Source organism: Misgurnus anguillicaudatus, unplaced genomic scaffold (genome assembly GCF_027580225.2).
Source record: "Misgurnus anguillicaudatus unplaced genomic scaffold, ASM2758022v2 HiC_scaffold_33, whole genome shotgun sequence".
Classification (NCBI taxonomy): Eukaryota; Metazoa; Chordata; class Actinopteri; order Cypriniformes; family Cobitidae; genus Misgurnus; species Misgurnus anguillicaudatus.
This window is the reverse complement of record NW_027395283.1, coordinates 8,828,293-8,849,778: the sequence shown is the minus strand read 5'-3', so window position 1 is coordinate 8,849,778 and position 21,486 is coordinate 8,828,293. Positions and strand designations below refer to the sequence as shown.

Below are 21,486 nucleotides of genomic sequence, written 5' to 3'. Positions count from 1 at the left end.
AGAAACACATCAGAGCCATCATTTTTGAGGGTTCAGTCTCAAGTTCACTTCACGGGCACGGTCCAACACCTTCCTCAGGTTTGCATCGTGTTCCTGCTCACCTTTACTCCCCACGATGATGTCATCGACTATGACCGCGCACGGGTAGCCAGCAAAAATCGGTTCCTTAGCGCGCTGAAAGACCTCGCTGGCTGAATTAATGCCAAAGGGCATCCTGAGAAATCGGAATCTTCCAAATGGCGTACTGAACGTAGTCATTAGGGAGGACTTATGATCCAGGGAAATCTGCCAAAAGGAGCTTTTTGCGTCAAGCACAGAGAATACGGTGGAGTTTGGCATCTGCGCTGCCACTTCTTCCACTGTGCGCATGGGGTGATGTGGACGTTTCAGGAACTTGTTTAGGTCCCTAGGGTCAATGCACAGTCTTATTTCATCTGAGTTTTTCTTGTGAGTCGCCACCATAGATGACACCCAATCGGTTGGCTCAGATACAGGAGTAATTACGCCCATAGTAACCATTCTTTCCAACTCTGCTTTTACCTTTTGTTGCATTGCAGCAGGAATTCTGTGTGCTGGACGGACGACAGGTTGAGCTTCTTTGTCCAGTTTCATACAGTACGTTACGGGAAGCTTTCCAATTTCATCTCGGAAAAGATCTGCATATTCTGTGTTAAGCTGTTGGATGAAACTTGGGTTTTCTTTTACACTGACCTGGTGGACTGCATTATTGAGAGAAATAAGGCCCATCCGAAGACAGTCTGACAGTCCAAGCAATGGCTGTACGTTTTTTTCGACTACATAAAACTGTAGAGAGTAGGTCTGGTCACTCAGATTGCAAGTTAACACGGTTGAACCAGCTGTTTAGATCTCCTCTCCACCATACGCAACAAGCTTCACATGGCTTGACACCTGAAGGTTTTCTTCTTGCTTTACCTGTGTAAAGGTCTGCAGAGACATGATGTTACAAAAGGCTCCTGTGTCAATCTTTAATTCAAGAGGTTTTCCATTAGTTTGCACTGTGCACGATATTGCAGTTTTCTTTAACTGTTTTGAGTCAATTTAATGATTTACAGCAACTCCATCTATAAAGAATGAGTCTTCACTGCTGTTTGAGGCTCAATTTGATTTGCAGTCTTTTTTAGATTTCGTGTGCGCTGAATTTTCACTGATTTGCAGCATTTTTGGAAGTGGTTCCATTTGTTGCACTTATGACATTGCTGGCCATATGCAGGACATTTCTCCCGTTTTGCTTCGTGGTTGCTTCCACAATTGCTACAATTATGAATTTGTTGTGGGGCAAACTTATCTAATCTGTGTTTGGGAGTACGAAACAGTTTTCTTTTCACCATTTGTTGAACACTGTTCACATTTGTCATGTTGTGCTTTGGTCCAGCAAGCGTTTTAGTGTGCTGGTCAGTTAGTTCATGTATTTGGCATATTTCAATGGCTTTTGTCAACGTTAGCTCATTGTCACGCAACAGGAGTTTTCTCATTCCATCATTAAGTATTCCGCACACAAGTCGATCTCTTATCAGTTCTTCCTGTAAATCTCCAAACCTGCAACTTTGTGCTTTGTTTCGTAGGTCACTTACATATGCCTTGATTGTTTCTCCTGGCTTTTGGTCTAGTGTATTAAATTTGTGTCTTTCCATCGTTATGTTTGTTTGCGGGCTGCAAAGTTCGCAAAACTTGCGTTTCAAACATTCCGGGTCCTCGCGTGATTCGGCCTGGGTAATTATTCGTCGGTTTTCACCCTCGCCCGCATACACAGCGGGTGCATAGACGAACGTTCGCTCGCGCTCGATTGCCTCCGAGCCGGCAAGATTAAGCAGTATGAATGCTTTCGTTCGAGGCTCTTTCTCTGAGTGTGCAGCAGCAATGAATATGTCGAATTCCTGCTCAAACACACACCAATTTTCGGCGACATTACCATCAAATACAAGAGGGTCAGGTCTGCGGAACCCTTCAGCCATTATTTATTGTGCGATGAATAACGATGGCTTACTGTGTGTGTGCCTGTTGCTTTTCCTCGCTGCTTTTACGATGCTGTGCAGACCACTTCTGACACCATGTTGAATGACGAGTGGCAAGGCAAAATCCTTTAGCAAGCTCCTAAGCAAGCTTTAGGATCTTAGTCTGCTCAGATTTAAAGCTACAGAACACTGCTATGTTCTACAGGGGGGTCAATATACAAAGTGTTCAATTACACTAAAAATAAGTATTTTCCACAAAATGTATATAGATTAAATTAGAGTTGTTTATTTTCCAAAATGTACACAATTATATATGTATTAAGTATACAGAACAAATAGAACAACTGGGCTGGGATCTGTTTGGCCCTTATCTGCACCTGACTTTTGCTTCTTTAGAAAGAAGTTGGTATATCGCTTTTTCTCTTCATTCTGCTGTCCCTATACAAAGGAAAACATGGTTACACACCCCATGAAGAAACCAAAATTTGAAAAAATTTTGCTTGTTATTACTTACCATAAGTACACCGTTACCAATAATATAAATAGTAAAGTAATACATTACGACAAAATCTGACTAATGATGTTTTATAAACAAGGTTTGGGAGGAGCTGATCAGTCAATGAACACGGCTGGCTCTCGATCATTAATCAATGAACACGGCTGGCTTTCAATCACTAATCAATGAACACGGCTGGCTCTCGATCATTAATCAATGAACACGGCTGGTTATCAATCACTAATCAACACAACAACTTAGTACCAGCTCTATAAATAATCAAGACACCTTACTAGTGATGGCCAAACGAGGCTTTCTGAACCACTGAGGCTTTCCAGCCCATTGGTTCGCCAAAAGGTTCATTTACCCGAAGCCTCATGAAACGTGCTCTCTAGTGACACCTGCTGTGCAAAGAAATGAATCCCACACAAATCTATTCATTTTGAGCAACCAAATTGTCATGGTGTGGGTTAGGGATAACAGTGAATGCACCAAATGAGTGTAAAGAAATTAATCTGAGTGCAGTGCTGACTGGGAATGCAATAATGTAGTGCTTATGGGACTGGAAGTGTGGAACAGCAAACTGCAACACAGAAAAGTGTTAACTGGTTTTTATTTAGAAACAAATGTTAACAGTATTTGGATTAAGGCGGTGTCTGTTTTTAGAAAACACCCTTTCACAGGGCACCGATGATGTTGGACAACATAAGAAGGTCAGTGCCAGCTTATATAAATTGGGATTGGAGCTTCTGTTTGTTCCAATATCCCAATGGATCCTCAGTCCTTCTAGGCTATCCCTAATACAGTCTTATAATAATAATAATAATAATAACAGCAATAATATATATATATATATATATATATATATATATATATATATATATATATATATATATATATATATATATATATATATATATATATATATATATAATAATAACACTACTACTAATATAGGCTATATAATCATAAACATAATAATTACGTATTAGAACTAGATATATGCTAATTTACTCTAATGATCTACTGAACTAGGCTATGTATAATTTACTCTAATAATCTACTATTCTAAGTGTAATATAATATATACAGGCTATGATATATAATGAATGATAATGAACTATACTACAAACTCACTACAACCTTGCCACTACTCGCTACACAACCAACACTTCAACATCAATGCAAACGTATGGCAAAACCCACAAGAGGCGCGAGTTTCGAACCAGTTTTATCCGTAAGCGATACTCAGAATGAAGCAAAGCAATACGTATTCAACAGAAAACGAGGCCTTGTTTGTCATCTTCACGTGATTTTCACGGAAACGATACAAGCCTCGAACCGGGGCTTCATCTGAAACGCCCCTTTTTGCTCAACACAAGCTCCGGAGCCTCGCTTCAGATGTCCCATCACTACTCCTTACCCTCATTCTCCGGAAAGATGTCCAGACAAGAAAACTCATCCAAGGAAATGCACCGTACACAGCCGAATCTTCCCGGTTCTCCAAAAGGCAGCAGTGATACTTCACTCGAGCATGAGGCCTCCACACAGGCCAGGCGATCTACTCACACTACATCTAGAACCCCGAGGAGAAAAATATTTTCTTCCCGCTTTCCGCAGAGGCGCTCCACACCATCACCGGCTTCCTCGTATGCTATGGTTTCTCCAGGGATCCTCAGGCATAATATTAGCCCTCGAGTCAGCGGATGTTCCTTTTTACAGGAGGTTAACGAAGGCGGAACTGTTCGGCCTCCTCTGCGCTAGCCGGACGGCAAGTTCAGACTCCTCATCCCTGCAAGCTCGGAAAACCCCGTATTCCAGAAAGACTCCGGCAAACACTCGGAGGTCTCAAAGACGTTGCAACAAACCATCGGCTAGTCTAGGCCACCCGATGGTTTCTCAAGAGGTTAGTCCACAAACAAGGCAGCTAGCAAGCCAGCCAGCGTGAGCAAGCATCCGCTCTCGGCAACAGCTTTGCTCCTCCCACCACTGCTTTCTTCTCCCGGCCAATGGCCTGCTGCCTCTCCGTCTCTCTATCATACAGAGTTGCGTTCAGCAGCAGCGCTGTCTCACTCACATTTCCTCCTCACTTTTCTCCCTCTTTTGCCTCAGGAGCCGACACGAGCGTGAGGATGTCTCCGCCTTCGGGTCAGGCCCGGGCAACCTATACAACTTTTCGCCTTAACTTTCCGCCCAAGGATCAACCCAAAGCGTGAGGCTGCCTCCCCAAGTGGCTCCAGTGGCTTCTAGTTTACAAGATTCTTTTCCCCAGGCACGTCATCCTTTTACGCTGGACACCGCGTAACAGATGCCCATCCCACCCAACGCATTGATCATGGAACCTCCCCGTCATCAGTTCCATCAGGCAACAAATCCTCGCAGAAATTCAGGCAGCCGACACCAGAAACGGATCTTCACCCAACACCAGTGCCTCCCTATTTAACACTTATATTCCCATAAATCATCCACTCAAGGACCTTCTAACCCCCTCTCTAGATACTATACTCCAAGCAGTCTCCATGGGAACTCTTCAAACCTATCTGACAGCTTGGAGAAGCTTCAGAATTTTCCATCATTTACACCAGATCCCTTTAGCCAACTTCTCTTTACTTACCATAACCTCATTCATATCGTACCTGCATACAGTCAAACACATTTGAATCAGCACAATTAAGGGGTACATTAGCGGAATCCAATTTTTACACAAACTAATGCTAGGTTCACCCTCAACTGCCATCAATAATCCCCAGACCGCCATGCTCTTAAAAGGCATTGAAAAAACCCAATCCAAGAGTCCAGATCCCAGGTTACCCATAACCATAGAAATCCTTTCAAAATGTCTAGCAAAGGCTACTCCTCAGTACATACTGCACGAACCCTAAACACCATGTTCATGTTAGCCTTTTTTGGTTTCCTCTGCTGTTCAGAATTCACCGCTTCAGCCACCTTTGACCCAAACCTACACCAAACCATCTCCGAACTAGCCATAATAGATGACGAAACCATCTCATTTTTAAACACAGCAAGAGGATCAAATGAGAAAAGGACACCACATATACCACATATATCTGATCTACTGGCCGTCCTTCAACGTTATGCCCAGCTGATGCCTGACCAACGATCACCAGCAGAACCGCTTAATCTCCGCTAAATCTCCTTATCTGTTCTCCCAAGGGTTTTTCCCTCGTAGGACTTATTTTTCCTCTGATAAAAGCCCGGGGGGGGGGTTTTCTCCTAGGGGGTTTTTCACCCCGGGGAGGCAGCCTTTTTGGGCTTTACCTAGCTTCCTCTTCTATACGTTGCTTTAGTAATACGTGCACTTATAATATTGAGTCATAGCCGCAGCAAATTTAACTGCTCATGCTATCATGTATTTTGTTGTGCTATCTGTCGTTTTTCTGTGCTTTTCACTGCTTCTATTTATGTAAAGCTGCTTTGAAACAATTGACTTTTGTGAAAAGCGCTATATAAATAAAATTGAATTGAAAAAATATACATTTTCAAAATTCAAACTCCCATCCAACCATACCAAGTTCTCAAAGCCTCAACCGCCCAGTAACCCACTTTTGGTTTCAGAAGCACCTAAAACAAGTTCTGCTAACATCCGGTCCCCCCCATGAAATTTCAAGTCATTCCTTCCGCATTGGAGCAGTCACAACAGCTGCCCAAAACGGACTCCCAGACTCCCAAATACAAACCCCAGGCCGGTGGTCTTTGGAAGCTTTCAAAAATTACATCAGGGCAGACCGTGCTTCCATCAAAAAAGCCCACCAAACACTCACATGGACACAAGATCACACCGTTACACATAAACCCATCATCACCCTCAATCCACTTCCCTGTCTCCGCAGAAGCCAGTACCGACAACTCAAGTCGACAACCCCAACAAATCTTACACAGCCCTACTGCAACAGATTCCTTCTCAATTACAACTACTGTCGCAGCACGACCTCTCTTTCAGAAGCCCAAGCTTTTATTTCACTCTCTGCCACAGCAGATGCCTTTTTTCAAGCCAGTATTGCAGCAGCGACCGCTCCCACAGGGGCCCGTGCTTCTTTCTCGCTCTGCCGCAGCAGTCGACTTCCGAAGCCAGTATCACAGCCGCGACTGCCCCCCAGGGGCCTGTGCTTCTTTCACATGCTCTGCCAATAAAAACCTTCCCTTTCCAACTCAGGCCAGTATCGCAGCAGCGACCGCCCCCGCAGGGGCCCGTGCCTTTTCCTCAATCTGCCGCAGCAGACTTCTTTCAAACTTGAAGCCCATATCGCAGCGCGACCGCCCCTGCAGGGGCCAGTGCTTCCTTCAAATTTTCTGCCCAGCAAGATTTTCTGCCCTGGCTCTCGATCATTAATCAATGAACACGGCTGGCTCTCAATCACTAATCAATGAACACGGCTGGCTCTCGAACATTAAGCAATGAACACGGCTGGTTATCAATCACTAATCAACACAAAAACTTAGTACCAGCTCTATAAATAATCAAGACTCCTTACCCTCATTCTCTGGAATTATGGCAAAACCCACCTCCACCCCTTCGCCTCACTATGTACATTTAGCTAAGCACCAGGGATAACCCGGGTCAGGGCACGCCCCAGGACCGGGGCTCCTTCCCCGGTCAAGGGACGAATGTTCCGAACTCGGGGGGTATTTGCCGAGCTCGGAACCTTCGCCCCGGGACAGCACGCCACACACGCATATTAGCAGTCCCACTTTATTGTCAGTGAGGCCAACTCATAAATTATAAATTCTAGCCTATTTGACAACACAAGGAAAATTGCTTAAAGATGTCTACATCCCTGTACTATCTCCATGGTGGTTTTATTAAGTTCAATATGCTGCATTACACGTGCCAATATGAATATAGCCTACCTAATGTCTGTGATTGTTGCTGAACATTTGCTAACGACATGTTTTTTATTGTTTTAAGCATCTTCACGCAGGCGTGACAGTAATAGTCAGTTTCACAAGACTAGTAATGCTCATTGAAGTATTAATGCTAAGCACTACAGTGCAACGTCTCCCTTACATCCAGTTTAAACAGTACTTTGTTTAATTTAATACAAAAAAGCCGTACATACCAGCAAAGCGCTCTTCATCGACAACCTGATCTCACAAACTGTTTTGTCCTATTTTCTTACCATTTTCGCTTCGGTTTAGGGTTAGATTTACATGAAATGACATCCCTACCCAAACCCAACTCTAACCCCAACGCCAGGCAACAATTGTTTAAAGTTTAGAAAAAATAGTATAAACCAATATTTAAAGTGACATACTAACGCAAACACCTAATCTAACCCTAAACCGAAGCGAAAATGGTTTGAAAATAGGAAAAAGCAGTTGAGTAACCAATCCGTGAGAATGCCACAGAAAAAGACAGTCCGTAGCAGGGCCACGGAAAAATGCGGAGATCCGTGAGAATGGCACGGAAAAATGAGCACAATATTCCGTGATTATCCCACGGAACTTTGTGAGATCATGTTGTCATCGATCCTGTGTGTGCTGCCGCGTTATGTTTTGAAGCACGAAGGAGCTGCGTGTCAGCTTAACCAATAGCAGTGTTTCCCCTACCATTATAAAAGGGGGTGCCCCGCCCTCCTTACGGCTCGACCCGCCCCACCTTGAAGGTCAAGACAATTTTATTTGATTTTCTTTGAAGCACCAGAGAACAATTTGTTATTTTATTAAACAAACTAAACAGCCCTCAAGTAATATGTTATTTATCTTATTTCCATGTTGGCATGTCTTTTCTGTCTGTGTTTGCGCGTTTACAATTATCCAATTGAGTGCGCACATTTATATTTTACTGTTCGGCTTAATTTACTGCGCACGCTCTCTCTCGTGTTGCGTGTGCAGCGCGTGCCTCTTTCTCCCATAACTGAAAAGGTGACGGGTGTTTTCAAATTCCGTTCCTCCGTATATGTCACTGACAGAGAAGACGACTGAGTTAATCATGACTTTCCCACACACACGCGCGCATTCTCTCCCTCTCTCATACTGTATATGCCCGCGTCGCGCACGTGTTTTGTAGTAACTCTGTGTGACAGTAACATCGTATGCTGTCATATTTCTGAATTTGCGAATGACGTGAATTGGGCGGCGCAATAAAAAAAATGTTTTATATAGTACTGACAAAAACAAAGTTGAATAAGAATCGAGTGCTCGTATCGCGTTAAGAGTAAATGGGAACGCAATAGTAACATTATACAAGTATAGTTTTATTCACTTTTACCTCACGCCAAAACAATAACAACACAAAAGACACTAAATATGAATAAAAAAACAAGTAATAGTTTGATCATGACACCAAATATTGCTGATTTGATCTCATTTTGACGATCAAAAACAAACAAGGCCGACATTAGAGCCAGGGAATCCCTGTCAGAGATTTAGCCCAGAGAGGGCGGTGGTCAGCGGGGCGAGTGAACACTGACGTCCGCTCATGCTTTGGTTCTCATTCGTACCGAATCTCACTAAGCAAACGTTAAAACAGGCGCTATCTTTACTAATCGACTGCAGATTTAAATATAATACATATACATTCTCGACTGAACTACTCTTAAAACTACACTTTGTGACCAAGAAACGGTAATATAAATGTAGCAGGATTAGGTGAGCTGTGATTGACAGCTGACATAACCTATCAGGAAGGGGCAGTCCCTTTTTAAGCGCTGATTGGGTGCTCCCTGCAATGCGTCATGTCCTGTGTTTCCCCGGGGTGTTTTTAACGATAGCGACAGTGTGTCGTTTGTCCAGCGTGCTGGTGCCCTTCTACATGTAGTGGTACATGACTGTGTAACCTCAGTTGGCCGCTGGTTGATCTGCTGTGGGTTAAGCTATGCCATAAAACTGTTATTGGTCTGGGGTGATACCACTATTCGGTGCTGAGGTTCCCACGGGTGGATGGATCTTGTGGTGGTGGTGGTAACGTTTAATGTTTACCGTGTTACACATTTTTGAAGTGTATAAGTGTGTGCTTTGAGTTCACCGTGTGGTGTGAAATTGTGCTTGTGGATAACTTGCGCCAGAGATCACTCCGGTGGGTAGCCTCAGCCCTGTAGGTTGGTACGGTGTTAATTTGTTTGTGTATTCAATTTGTTGCCGGTCATTGCATTTTAGCAGTGAGGGCATTTTATATTATATGTTGTAATATTTGTTGTTTTTGGTATAATTCTGTTTTGTGATTAATGTGGTGTAATGTTTTGTGTCTTACTGTTAAAGTGTGACAGCTGGAGACCTGTTTTGAACAACCTCATCATGTCTGTTTAAATCATCCGTTTACCTGATTAAGGTAAATCATGAATATTGTACAATAAATGAATATTTTTGTATTATACCCACGTCTCCTGCTCACTTTTACTGAGGAACGAACTTGTGCGCCGCCTTTTGGGTGTAAGGATTATTTCCCCGGGTGTAAGTCCCGGGGTGGCGTAGTCGGAATTTTATGTAAAATCTTTGCTTTTGTCATAAAGCTATCCCCCAACCCCCTCGTCATGCCACATTTTGGCGTATAGTCGGCAGGGTCCTCGAATTTTGAGTGCAGAGACGTGGGTATTTTTTTTTTGTGTGTATGTTTGTTGTTTATGTTTTGCAGGAACCAGACAGTGGCAGTTTTCGTGTCGGAATCCCAGCACAATTTGTTGCTGGGCTTGCGTGGTCCGATCGGTTGCGGTAAGTGGTCCTTGGTTCTAGGAACGGAGGACGAATCACCGTTTAATAAATTTAGAGGTTCCGTAAAGGTAAATGGGTTAAGAACAAGAGGGAGAATCTGAATGTATTGATGGGTGAGGGCCAGCTGAGTTTTTATGGGCAGGGTTAAAAAAAATGGGGATCGGGCATGGCGTATCATTAAAGGCACCATACAATTGGTTGTCGTACCCTAATCATTCTGTATGATTCGTACAGTTCTGTTATGTTTGAAGGTAGGGTATTACCGAAAGGGGTTTTGCCTGTGACTTCAACTTTATGAAGGGGTGGGGAGGTACAAATCGGTCCCATGTCATTTATGGTCAGATGGGGTCCCTCAGAAATCTGGGGTGGAACCATCTGAAGAGTTTATTGGTAGGAGATGTACCCCCCCAGGTCAGTCATTTTCGGATGGGGTCCCTCAGAGTCTGAGGTGGAACCATCTGATGAATGTTGTAATGCAGGAAATGTATTCCCGGGTTAGTCAATTTAATGTTGGGGTTAGGAGGTACTAATCGGTCCCAGGATATTAGTTGTCGGATGGGGTCCCTCAGAGTCTGAGGTGGAACCGTCCGATGAGGGTTATTGGTAGGAGATGTACCCCCTCAAGGGAAGTTATTTCCAGATGGAGAAAAACCATCTCATACATTTTATTGCACCGGGAAGCTCTTGTTTTAGTCATCTGTTACTGGAGAGGACGTCAGGTCAGTACTCCAACTGATACCACTTCTTGTAATTGGCAGGCACAGTGGTTGTGTCTTGCGGAGTGGATTGTAAATTTGGTGCCTTGTTCCCACCTTGGGGCTGAGCACCCTGAGGTGGGTTTTGTTTAGTTCACCGTCGGGGCGACGTTGCAGAAACTCGGGGTGGATTGTAGCAGGATTAGGTGAGCTGTGATTGACAGCTGACATAACCTATCAGGAAGGGGCAGTCCCTTTTTAAGCGCTGATTGGGTGCTCCCTGCAATGCGTCATGTCCTGTGTTTCCCCGGGGTGTTTTTAACGATAGCGACAGTGTGTCGTTTGTCCAGCGTGCTGGTGCCCTTCTACATGTAGTGGTACATGACTGTGTAACCTCAGTTGGCCGCTGGTTGATCTGCTGTGGGTTAAGCTATGCCATAAAACTGTTATTGGTCTGGGGTGATACCACTATTCGGTGCTGAGGTTCCCACGGGTGGATGGATCTTGTGGTGGTGGTGGTAACGTTTAATGTTTACCGTGTTACACATTTTTGAAGTGTATAAGTGTGTGCTTTGAGTTCACCGTGTGGTGTGAAATTGTGCTTGTGGATAACTTGCGCCAGAGATCACTCCGGTGGGTAGCCTCAGCCCTGTAGGTTGGTACGGTGTTAATTTGTTTGTGTATTCAATTTGTTGCCGGTCATTGCATTTTAGCAGTGAGGGCATTTTATATTATATGTTGTAATATTTGTTGTTTTTGGTATAATTCTGTTTTGTGATTAATGTGGTGTAATGTTTTGTGTCTTACTGTTAAAGTGTGACAGCTGGAGACCTGTTTTGAACAACCTCATCATGTCTGTTTAAATCATCCGTTTACCTGATTAAAGTAAATCATGAATATTGTACAATAAATGAATATTTTTGTATTATACCCACGTCTCCTGCTCACTTTTACTGAGGAACGAACTTGTGCGCCGCCTTTTGGGTGTAAGGATTATTTCCCCGGGTGTAAGTCCCGGGGTGGCGTAGTCGGAATTTTATGTAAAATCTTTGCTTTTGTCATAAAGCTATCCCCCAACCCCCTCGTCATGCCACATAAAGAAACGGCTTTTCCGTCCATTGAGTTGTTATGAGCTTCAAAGCAGCCGAAAGTTTTACCTGTCATTCTGGCCGCTCTCAAATCCTTGGCGGAAGAAGTAGTTCTCAGACAAAGAGGCTTTTAAAATAACTCCGTTGTTGTTTTCTAGTTTTCGTTTTTGTGTGCCGTCGAACTGTTGTATAAAAGCAATATCGCTCTCGGAGTCGTGTGATATAGCTCTATATCATCACGGCTGTGATTGCCTCCGGCACTCGGCCTACGGCCTCGTGCCTCTGGCCTAATCACAGCCGTGCGATGACAGTGCGATGACCTTCACAGCAACAGGAACTGGGTCTGTTTGTCTCATTTATATCTGAACAACCATGCTGAAAATGTTATATCTTTAACCATGCTGAAAATTTTACTCACATATCTACCTTTTGCACATTTTATTTATGTTCAGTAGATATTTCTAGTTCAAGCAAATCCACAAACGTATAAAAGGGTTTATTATTTTTTAAAAGGTCGTCTGTTGACTGCTAAATATAAAACCCCTTCAATATAGGAGTCGAGTCAGCAAAAAAAAAGAAAAAATAGAGTACCATAACATTCCAGCAGTACGCAAAAGCGCCTTTTAGAGCAGTGTCTAGTGCGCATTTTTATTTTAATCACGCATGCGCACCTGCGCACCAGTTATGGGAAAATGAAGCATCGAATCAAGCACCGATACTTCCCTTACTGTTTCGAACCATGATTCGAAGCCTTAAAGTGGGTGTCGAAAGCAGCGCAATCTTTTGGTTAATAAAACATATAGCAGTCGCTTCTGGAAGAAGCTCAGTCAGTGAAGCAACAAGCTAATAAAATTCAGATGAATATTAATATTATGTGGACAATAAGCTTAGACAACATGTGTGTGAATGGTCAATATAACAAATGTATTTACTCATTCAAGTGTGGCAAATATTTCAGAATTAATTAATAATATTTAATATTCATACAATTCAATACTGTATTTTATTGAATAATGTTCACACGCACAAGTATATGTACATACAAACTATCTATTCATGATTATGTGTGACTAAAATGTGAATAATGCAAATAACTGCTAAAAAACCTATGGGGTTCGAACGTTGACACGCAAAACGAAGCTGGGCAGAAAGTGAAGCTTCGTTTGTCACTGGTCACGTGATTTCTACGTTAACAACACAAGCTTTGAATCGATGCTTCATCTGGCACGCCCACTTTTGCTCGACACAAGCTCCAAAGCCTTGCTTCAAATGTAACATCACTAATGTGCACCCCTGTCTATAGTCTCACTATAATCTATATGTGATTTCTGTCTGAGCATCAGATCACAATCGTACTTCAGTTCCTCCAGTTTACAGTCAATATTGATTTGAAGATAACTGTATGTTAGTTTTAAATGTCTTAATGGTTCAGACTCCACATACCTATGAAATATACTGTAGTTAATAAATAAAGGTCCTAAACAATCGGCAGGGTTTATGACAAAATCCATTAGACTCTCATAATCATGTTAAATTATTATTCAAGTCATTATTACAGATGATCTTACTTCAGTATCTCCAGTTTACAGTCAGGATTCTTCAGTACATCAGAGATCAGCTTCACTCCTGAATCTGTGAGTTTATTATCAGACAGATTCAGTCCTCTCAGGTGTGATGGGTTTGATCTCAGAGCTGAAGTCAGAGCAACACAACCTTCATCTGTGATATCACACCTCCACAACCTGTAGAGAACCGAGACACACAGTTTGTTTACACACAGATCAAATCTACAGTGAGTTGAATTTGTTTCTCTTCCTGTCATCATTTAGTGTTTATGGACATATTTTATTTTAGTTTCATTTATGTGTGTTTGTGTTTTACTGAAACACATCAGTAAGATTTTAAAGGAAAATAAATTAATCAGTCTAATTTACATAACATTTTGTTTTACGTTTCTGTTTAGGAATGGATATGATCTTACTCCAGTTTCTGTAGTTTACAGTCAGGATTCTTCAGTACATCAGAGATCAGCTTTACTCCTACATCTCCTAGTTTATTATTATGAGACAAATTAAGATGTTTCAGGTGTGATGGGTTTGATCTCAGAGCAACACAGCCTTCATCTGTGATATTATTACATAGCCTATAAAAAATATAGAAAACCAATAAGTGAGTTTGAAAACAACATGAGTTTGAGTAAATAATAACAAATGTTTGATTTTATGTGAAGATATTCTTTCAAAACATGTTGTCACATACAGCAAGTATGTACTATAAACTACTTTATACTAGGGCTGGACTATATGGCCAAAATTGACATGAATTTGCCAAGTCTATGAAGCCTCCTCCTATAAAACTATATAATATTTAAAAAAAACAGTGAATAAATAAATGTATGGTCACCTTTAATTTGTATTTAGTCTTCATATAAAATTAAAATGTAAACTAAGTGTCAAATAAATATAAGACTTTAACCTCTTATGAAACGGCTGAAATTCCACAAGAGGGCGTGTTTGTTCCTCAGACTTTGCGCAATAAACGTGACAACCAAATGTAGCATTATAAGTCTTTAATGAGAAGTGAGAGTCGAACGAATGTCTGGTAGTGAACTAATTGTTTACAGTTTTTATATTGTAATTCGGTCAGAAACGTCAAGATTGTGAGGCGGACAAATCATTTTGGATTAAAAGGCTTGGATATTCCATTACCTTGGACTCTTGAGGATTTATGAACAATTTTTTTTAGACAATTCCACCGAACAAGATAAGGGAAGATTTTGAAGGTAAGTAAACAAACTCAATCGGGTCGGCCGGTTCAGATAACTAACAACTAGATTACAGGTTTATGACTGCTATAAATCTTATGCTTTGTGTGTGAGCTTAATGGAATCCAAGCTTTCAGAGAGTCTAAGCTTACAAACCCTGTGCTGCATGACCGTATATTTTGAAGATTTAGGGCTCTATCATACACCAGGCGCAATGCAGTGCAATGCACGACGCAAGTATCTTTTGCTAGTTTCAACCCTGCACAATGATCATTTTCACGTTTAGCACCACGTTGTTTAAATAGCAAATGCATTTGCGCCCAATGTTGCACCCATGGGTGTTCTGGTCTGAAAATGAGGTGTGTTCAGATGCATTGTTGGCACGTTGCTATTTTAAGGCAACTAAAATATACTACGCCATTGACCAACAAAAATCTGCTCTAAAGTCAATGCCACAATATGTTTTTTTGTTATTTAAAGAGCGCTGTAAATTATGCACCTACAAACGGGACGACAATGCGGGTTTGCTTATCACATACATGCAGGGGCGTGTCTAGAGGGGGGGCATGGGGTGGCACCGCCCCCCCTTAGAATATGATTGGCCCCCCCTGGTGCCCCCCCTCCAATCTCATTGGGCCAGCTAGATTTACTGTCAAGCTGAAAATGCCCACCGCACCATTGGACCAGAGAGCTGTCAATCACTGTTTGATTTGAGACTCGCGCGAACGCGAAGACGAAGCGAGCACAGTAGTTGCGCGTTTTTAAAACAGGAGGAAAGAGACACCATGACACCCACCACACCATTGGACCAGAGAGCTGTCAATCACTGTTTGATTTGAGACTCGCGCGAATGCGAAGACGAAGCGAGCACAGTAGTTGCGCGTTTTTAAAACAAGAGGAAAGAGACACCATGACACCCACCACACCATTGGACCAGTTGTCAGACACCCACCACACCATTGGACCAGTTGTCAATCACTGTTTGATTTGAGACTCGCGCGAACCCGAAGACGAAGAGAGCACAGTAGTTGCGCGTTTTTAAAACAGGAGGAAAGAGACACCACGACACCCACCGCACAATTGGACCAGTTATCAATCACTGTTTGATTTGAGACTCGTGCAAACGAGAAGAAGGAGGGCGCCCCGCCACAGACTCAACACTGGCACAAATCAAATAGATTTTCCATGATTACCATTTACATTTTATTTTACTATTTAAAACGGCTTCATGTGCTTTTGCAAGCGCTCAGCAGAGCCTCTCTCTCTCTCTCGCGTGCACGCTTTCTCACTGCTGCGTGCGGAACCTCGACAGTGCCTCTCTGACACTGAGTGAAGGAGTTAAAATTTGGCGGTGTTTTCCACCTTGGTTCCTCCGTTGTCTTTTCACGTAAAAGTTAACAGTCAACAGATGTTCCTGACAGAGAAGACGGTTGATCGAGTATTATGACTTAACGAAAGGTTAGTGTTTTCCCACATACACACCAGTTCTCTGTGCACGAGCTCTCTCTCTCCCTCCCTATGGTGCGGTATGCGCGCACACGTTTAACAGTATTTTCTGATATTTTTGAATTTGCGCTGAATTGTCTGCGCTATACGCGATCTACAATAAAACTATCACTCGCATTTAAAATTAAAAGCGCTCATAAACACAATCAGATGAGAAGAGCAACCTTGCATGAGACACACATGTAATCCGAAATCACCTCGTATCAGCTCTTCAATGTAAATTGTATCAGACAATGTTGCATTTAAATTAGGATTTTAGCAGTATAAAGTAACAGCTGGTTGGATTAAACACGAGGTGTTATTGGGTCGTGTTTAGTCACTAGCTTAAACTCTTTCTTGTTGTCTGACAACAGAACAGATAATATGTAAAAAATAGCATTCAGTTGTGTTAAAATACAATATAGGCTAATTAACAATGAAAGTCAGATCAGACAGAGTAGAAAAACAAATTTTTAAGTAGGCTAATATTTTCCCAAAATCCTTATATGTCAGAATGTTAACTAATACCAGCTACACGCAATGTAGATAGCCTACTTAAAGGAACAGTTCACTTAATTTAAATGGACATATACCTAAACTTGTTTCAAACCTGTATGAGTTTATTTCTTCTGCTGAACACAAAAAAGAAAAGAGTTAAGAATGTTGGTAACCAAAATCAGTTGATGGATCCCATTGACTTCATATGTAGGAACAAAATAACATGCAGTCAATGGGGTTCATCAACTTTCTGGCTACTTAGATTCTTCAAAATATGTTATTTTGTGTTCAGCCGAAGAAAAACTCATACAGGTTTGAAATAACTATAGGATGAGTAAATTATGACAATTTATTTAAAGTGAACTATTCTGGAACAGAACTGTTGTTTAATCCATGCAAAATACAAAAAATTAATACCATCTATATTAGAACATGTGGCATTGCACAAGATTTTGGGAACCATGCTTAATATTTTCTAAACCAGTATTTATTTTCATTTGAATTTTTTGATTGGCCCCCCCGACTGGTTCTTGGTCCCCCCCCCCCCCTGTGCCCCCCCATTTATAAAATCCTGGAATCGCCCCTGCATACATGAATGCACAGTGGTACAAAAACGCTTTTAAATATGAAAGATTAAAGGATTGAATATAAAAGATTATTATTGAGTCTCTTGGACATAAATGAGGACCAATTATGAGACGTTAGAAGGTGTAAAGAGCTGCTTCACCTGTAGGAAGTAAATAAATGCTTTGTGTTAAACAAATGCATCCGTTTTTAAATTCTTACGGATTTATTGTATATGATGACACTGTACCTGTGGACATGGTGAGATGAGAAACATTTTAAATAATGCTTTGTAAAAATCCCACAGCGCTATTTTAGTGGTAAAACGCTTTGGCTCTGCACAGGTTTGTAAATTCTTTATCTCTTGTTTGTATTTTAGAGTACAAACCTTTTCTTGCATATTTGCAAATTATTTTATGAGATTACAATGATTATGTAGGATATCAATACGTTTACAGCAATTAAAAGCCTGCTATTTGTACTTCTATGACTGAAAGAAAACTTCTTTTAAAGGTTTTAATCCAAAAAATTAAAATTTCAATAAAAATGAAAACAACACTTTTTTACATTATTCTTAAACTGGGGATCTTCTTCCTCCGCTTAGTTTTTCAGTTTACAAAGTCAGTCATCTAAATAGGGATTAAACATAGCGCCAGCGCAACTGGCTTTTAAAGGGGCCATGGCATGAAAATGTTAGCATTGCCACTTTGTAGGTGTAAGTAAAAATAGGTAATTGAAATTTGGCTTTCCTTATGATGTCATAAGGATATCTTCTTATAATAATACCGCCCCCTTAATCTGCACTATCCAACCACTGCCCTGCCATTTAATGCAATTAGAAAGAAAGAGAAAAAAAACAATTTACAGCACAATTGAGTTTGAATTGCATCAAACCACCATCATTGTGATTAGTGTTTTCACTTCATCAGCTCATTTGCATTTTAAAAGACAAACCCAAAACGACACATTTTTGCTCACACTTACAAAGTGGCAATGCTAACATTTTCATGCCATGGGCCCTTTAAAGGGGATGAGAGATAAGACTCTCGTTGGTTTATTGCACCTTACGCCCAAAACACACCCATTACTCCATAGGAAAATATGTACAACCCTTTTCGACCGTGCGCTCGGCGCACAAACCATTTTTCCCGTCGTTAAATTAGCAAAAGTCGCATCAGACACGCCCATTTAGACCATGCGCCACGGTGTGTGTGCCGTGTACGGCTCACCTTCAATATTAATAAAGTTCACATGAACGTCAGTCAGTGATAAATGCTGTAGGCCTAATGCAGGAGTATTAAACTAATGAATACATCTTAAAACTAATTCTTCAGTATTCTTCAATTCTTCAATATGTGGAAAATAAATAATAAATAGCCTAAGTGAAATTGATTCTAAAACCTTTGAATGGTATACTTAGGCTATTTAATGTTACACAAGATAGTTGAAGAGAAAATTTTATATCAAAGCTCTATTTGTAATAGCATATTAAACTACATAATGATATATTAGATACTAGCATACTACATTATATACATTTATTACACGGCTCTCTGGAATGCTTGATTCTGATTGGTCAGTTGAGACATTTGCAGGTTTGTTCTTTTCAAATAATAACCGCTCCAAAGTAATAACGCATAGCCGGTACTACTTGCACGAGTAAAATCGCTCCGCGCCAATAAAGATCAATAAAGATTACTGTTTGGCGCCATCTTGTGACAAACACTGGACAACCACGACAAGACACAGACAGCTACTGAGACTGAACTTGAGAAAATAGAGCATGACAGCTACGAAGCCAACACACAAAAAAATACAGAATGGGCATTAAAAACTTCTGAAAGACTGGCTAAAAGAGAAAAAATGGAGACAAACAAGTATGAAGCAGAGGATCTTAATAAGGTATTACGATCATTTTATGCATCTGTGCAAAGTTTCGCGGAAGGATAACATTTTTAATTTAAAACAAATATGCCAATAAAATGTTTCAAATTCATATTCATGTCCAGTTTTTTTCTTATGTGACAAGTAGCCGTGTAATAAGCGGGATAATGTAGAGGCAGCCGGTAGTTATCGGGAAATAAGCCCCTTCAGTGTGATACAAGACCCTCCGCTCTACATTATCCCTTACATATTATACTCATAACGATACAAGTGCCATTTCTAACATGGGCACCTGATGGCTTAAGACTACTTTTGTCATCTGTAGTTCAGTTTATGTTGCATTACATCTCCCCTTCTCCATCACTATATGGTGTAACCATTAGAAGCTGTGACTTGACGCAAACTAACCCCACAACTCCTCCTCGTACTTCTGAGTGACTGACAGCTCTTCTCTGAGCAAAAACTCTAAAATCCCAACCAGAGTAATTGATCGCATAATAGCAATGATATGATTTGACGCGAGGTACAGATGAGAAATTTAGATCTGATCAGGCATTACGTTTTTACACACATTTTTAGACGTGACATGCGACCAGCCCAGGACACTGTAATGTCTATATCGAAATAGCGGAATGTGTTTAGAAACCATATCACCGTGAAAAAATATACACAGCAAATATAGTGATATTTAATTTTTGTCCAGCCCTACTTTATACAATAGTTTTTTTTCTGGATCTTGAATCTGATTGGTCAAAAGCCCTTCCCAGGCATGCAATATTCTGCTGATAACATAACAGCAAGTAGGGCTGCATGATTATTATCATGATAACGATACGTTTGCCAAAGACCATCTGTATGATCCAGAGAAGACATGGGAGAAGGTTGTGTGGTCGAATAAGACCAAAATAGAACTTTGTGGTATTAACTTCACTCGCCGTGTTTGGAGGAAGAAGAGGGATGAGTACAACCCCAAGAACACCATCCCAAACATGTAGCATAGGGTTGGAAACTAGTGATTGACCAATACTTTAAACCGATACCAAATATTTGGATGCTTATGTGCCCGATAACCGATATGCTGAACCATTTTGTTTTTACTTCATACTTCAGTTTTTGACACAATTACTACAACACTACTGACCTTTACAAACCCTTATAATAATAACAACAATCATAGGGGTCTGAAAGAGTGATGAATAATTTGATGGATAATATTAATTTAATGAATTAATGAAGGAAAGTAACAAACAACACAGCTTAAATACAACGTGAAAATAAGAATTTAACACATCAGCATTTTTTATCAGTAAGGGGATTTCTAAGTGGGCTATTGACACAAAATTTCCACCAGATGTAGCCATCAAGCCAAATATTGAATTCATACAAAGAAATCAGAACATTTAATATACAAGTTGAGTCATAATAAATAAAGTGAAATGACACAGGGAATAAGTATTGAACACATGAAGATAACAAGGCGCAAAATGGCATAGAAAGCCAGGAGATCACATGAAATCTGTCATTATTGAGAGAGAAACCCTGCCCCCTATCAGTACTAATTGATATCAGCTGATTTAGTCCTACTGCAATTTCCCCTAAAATGCTTCTCATTACCCAGGAGGCACACAGGAAAACTTCATGATGGGAAAAAGCAAAGAACTCTCTCAAGATCTTAGTAATCTTATCTTTGAAAAGCATTTTGATAGAAATGGTTATAGGCGCATTTCCAGAATGCCAAATGTGAGCACTGTGGGGTAGAGATGCGCGGTTGGCGGTCACAGCCGCGGACTCCGCGGATAAACCGCGGATCGGGCAGATGACGTGACGAAAAATAATATTTTAATTAAATTCGGGCGGGTGGCGGATCGACTGCTTGTTATTAGCTGTGTTCTTCTAAGCATGTGTAACTGGCTACAAAACAGTTCTCTAATTTCTTTATAATTCTTTTATTTTTCTATTTCATCATTCACATCTTTTGTTGTGAACTTCTCAAAACTTCCCATTTGCAGTTCTTTTATATTATAATTTATTTCTCTTTGTATTTTGTATGCATTTGTGTTCATACTTGAAAAAAACTGTATGGGAACTAGATCTGAAGTATTTGTTGTCATTGGGGCACTTATTGGTGACGCACACGGTGGCGCTGTTGAGCGAGAGAGCTGTTTTGCCTCAGAGTAGTGGTGGGCGATACTGCAAAATTTTGTATCGATCCGATACCAAATACATATAGGGTCAGTATTGCCGATTCCGATACCAATCCGATACTTTTTGCTTAAAAAAATACTTTTGTGTAGGGGAAAGCAGTATGTCTTATTTCTGAGGTGAATGAATGATAAATTATTTAGGCTTTTTTTATTAAAGTATTGAAGTC

At 41.0% G+C, this 21,486-nt stretch overlaps 2 protein-coding genes across 2 annotated transcripts in view; both read right to left on the bottom strand.

Annotated features, from left to right (window-relative positions):
* LOC141363221 (NLR family CARD domain-containing protein 3-like) overlaps positions 1 to 21,486 on the bottom strand; it is a 460,117-nt gene that overhangs the window by 45,684 nt on the left and 392,947 nt on the right. The gene's annotated exons all lie outside the window — the stretch shown is intronic.
* LOC141363150 (protein NLRC3-like) overlaps positions 1 to 21,486 on the bottom strand; it is a 98,259-nt gene that overhangs the window by 43,243 nt on the left and 33,530 nt on the right. The window contains exons 5-6 of the mRNA XM_073865714.1: positions 13,902 to 14,063; positions 13,489 to 13,662 (exon numbers count right to left, since the gene is read on the bottom strand). Of these exons, the coding sequence (XP_073721815.1) occupies positions 13,489 to 13,662; positions 13,902 to 14,063 (336 nt within the window). The remainder of the gene's footprint in view (positions 1 to 13,488; positions 13,663 to 13,901; positions 14,064 to 21,486) is intronic.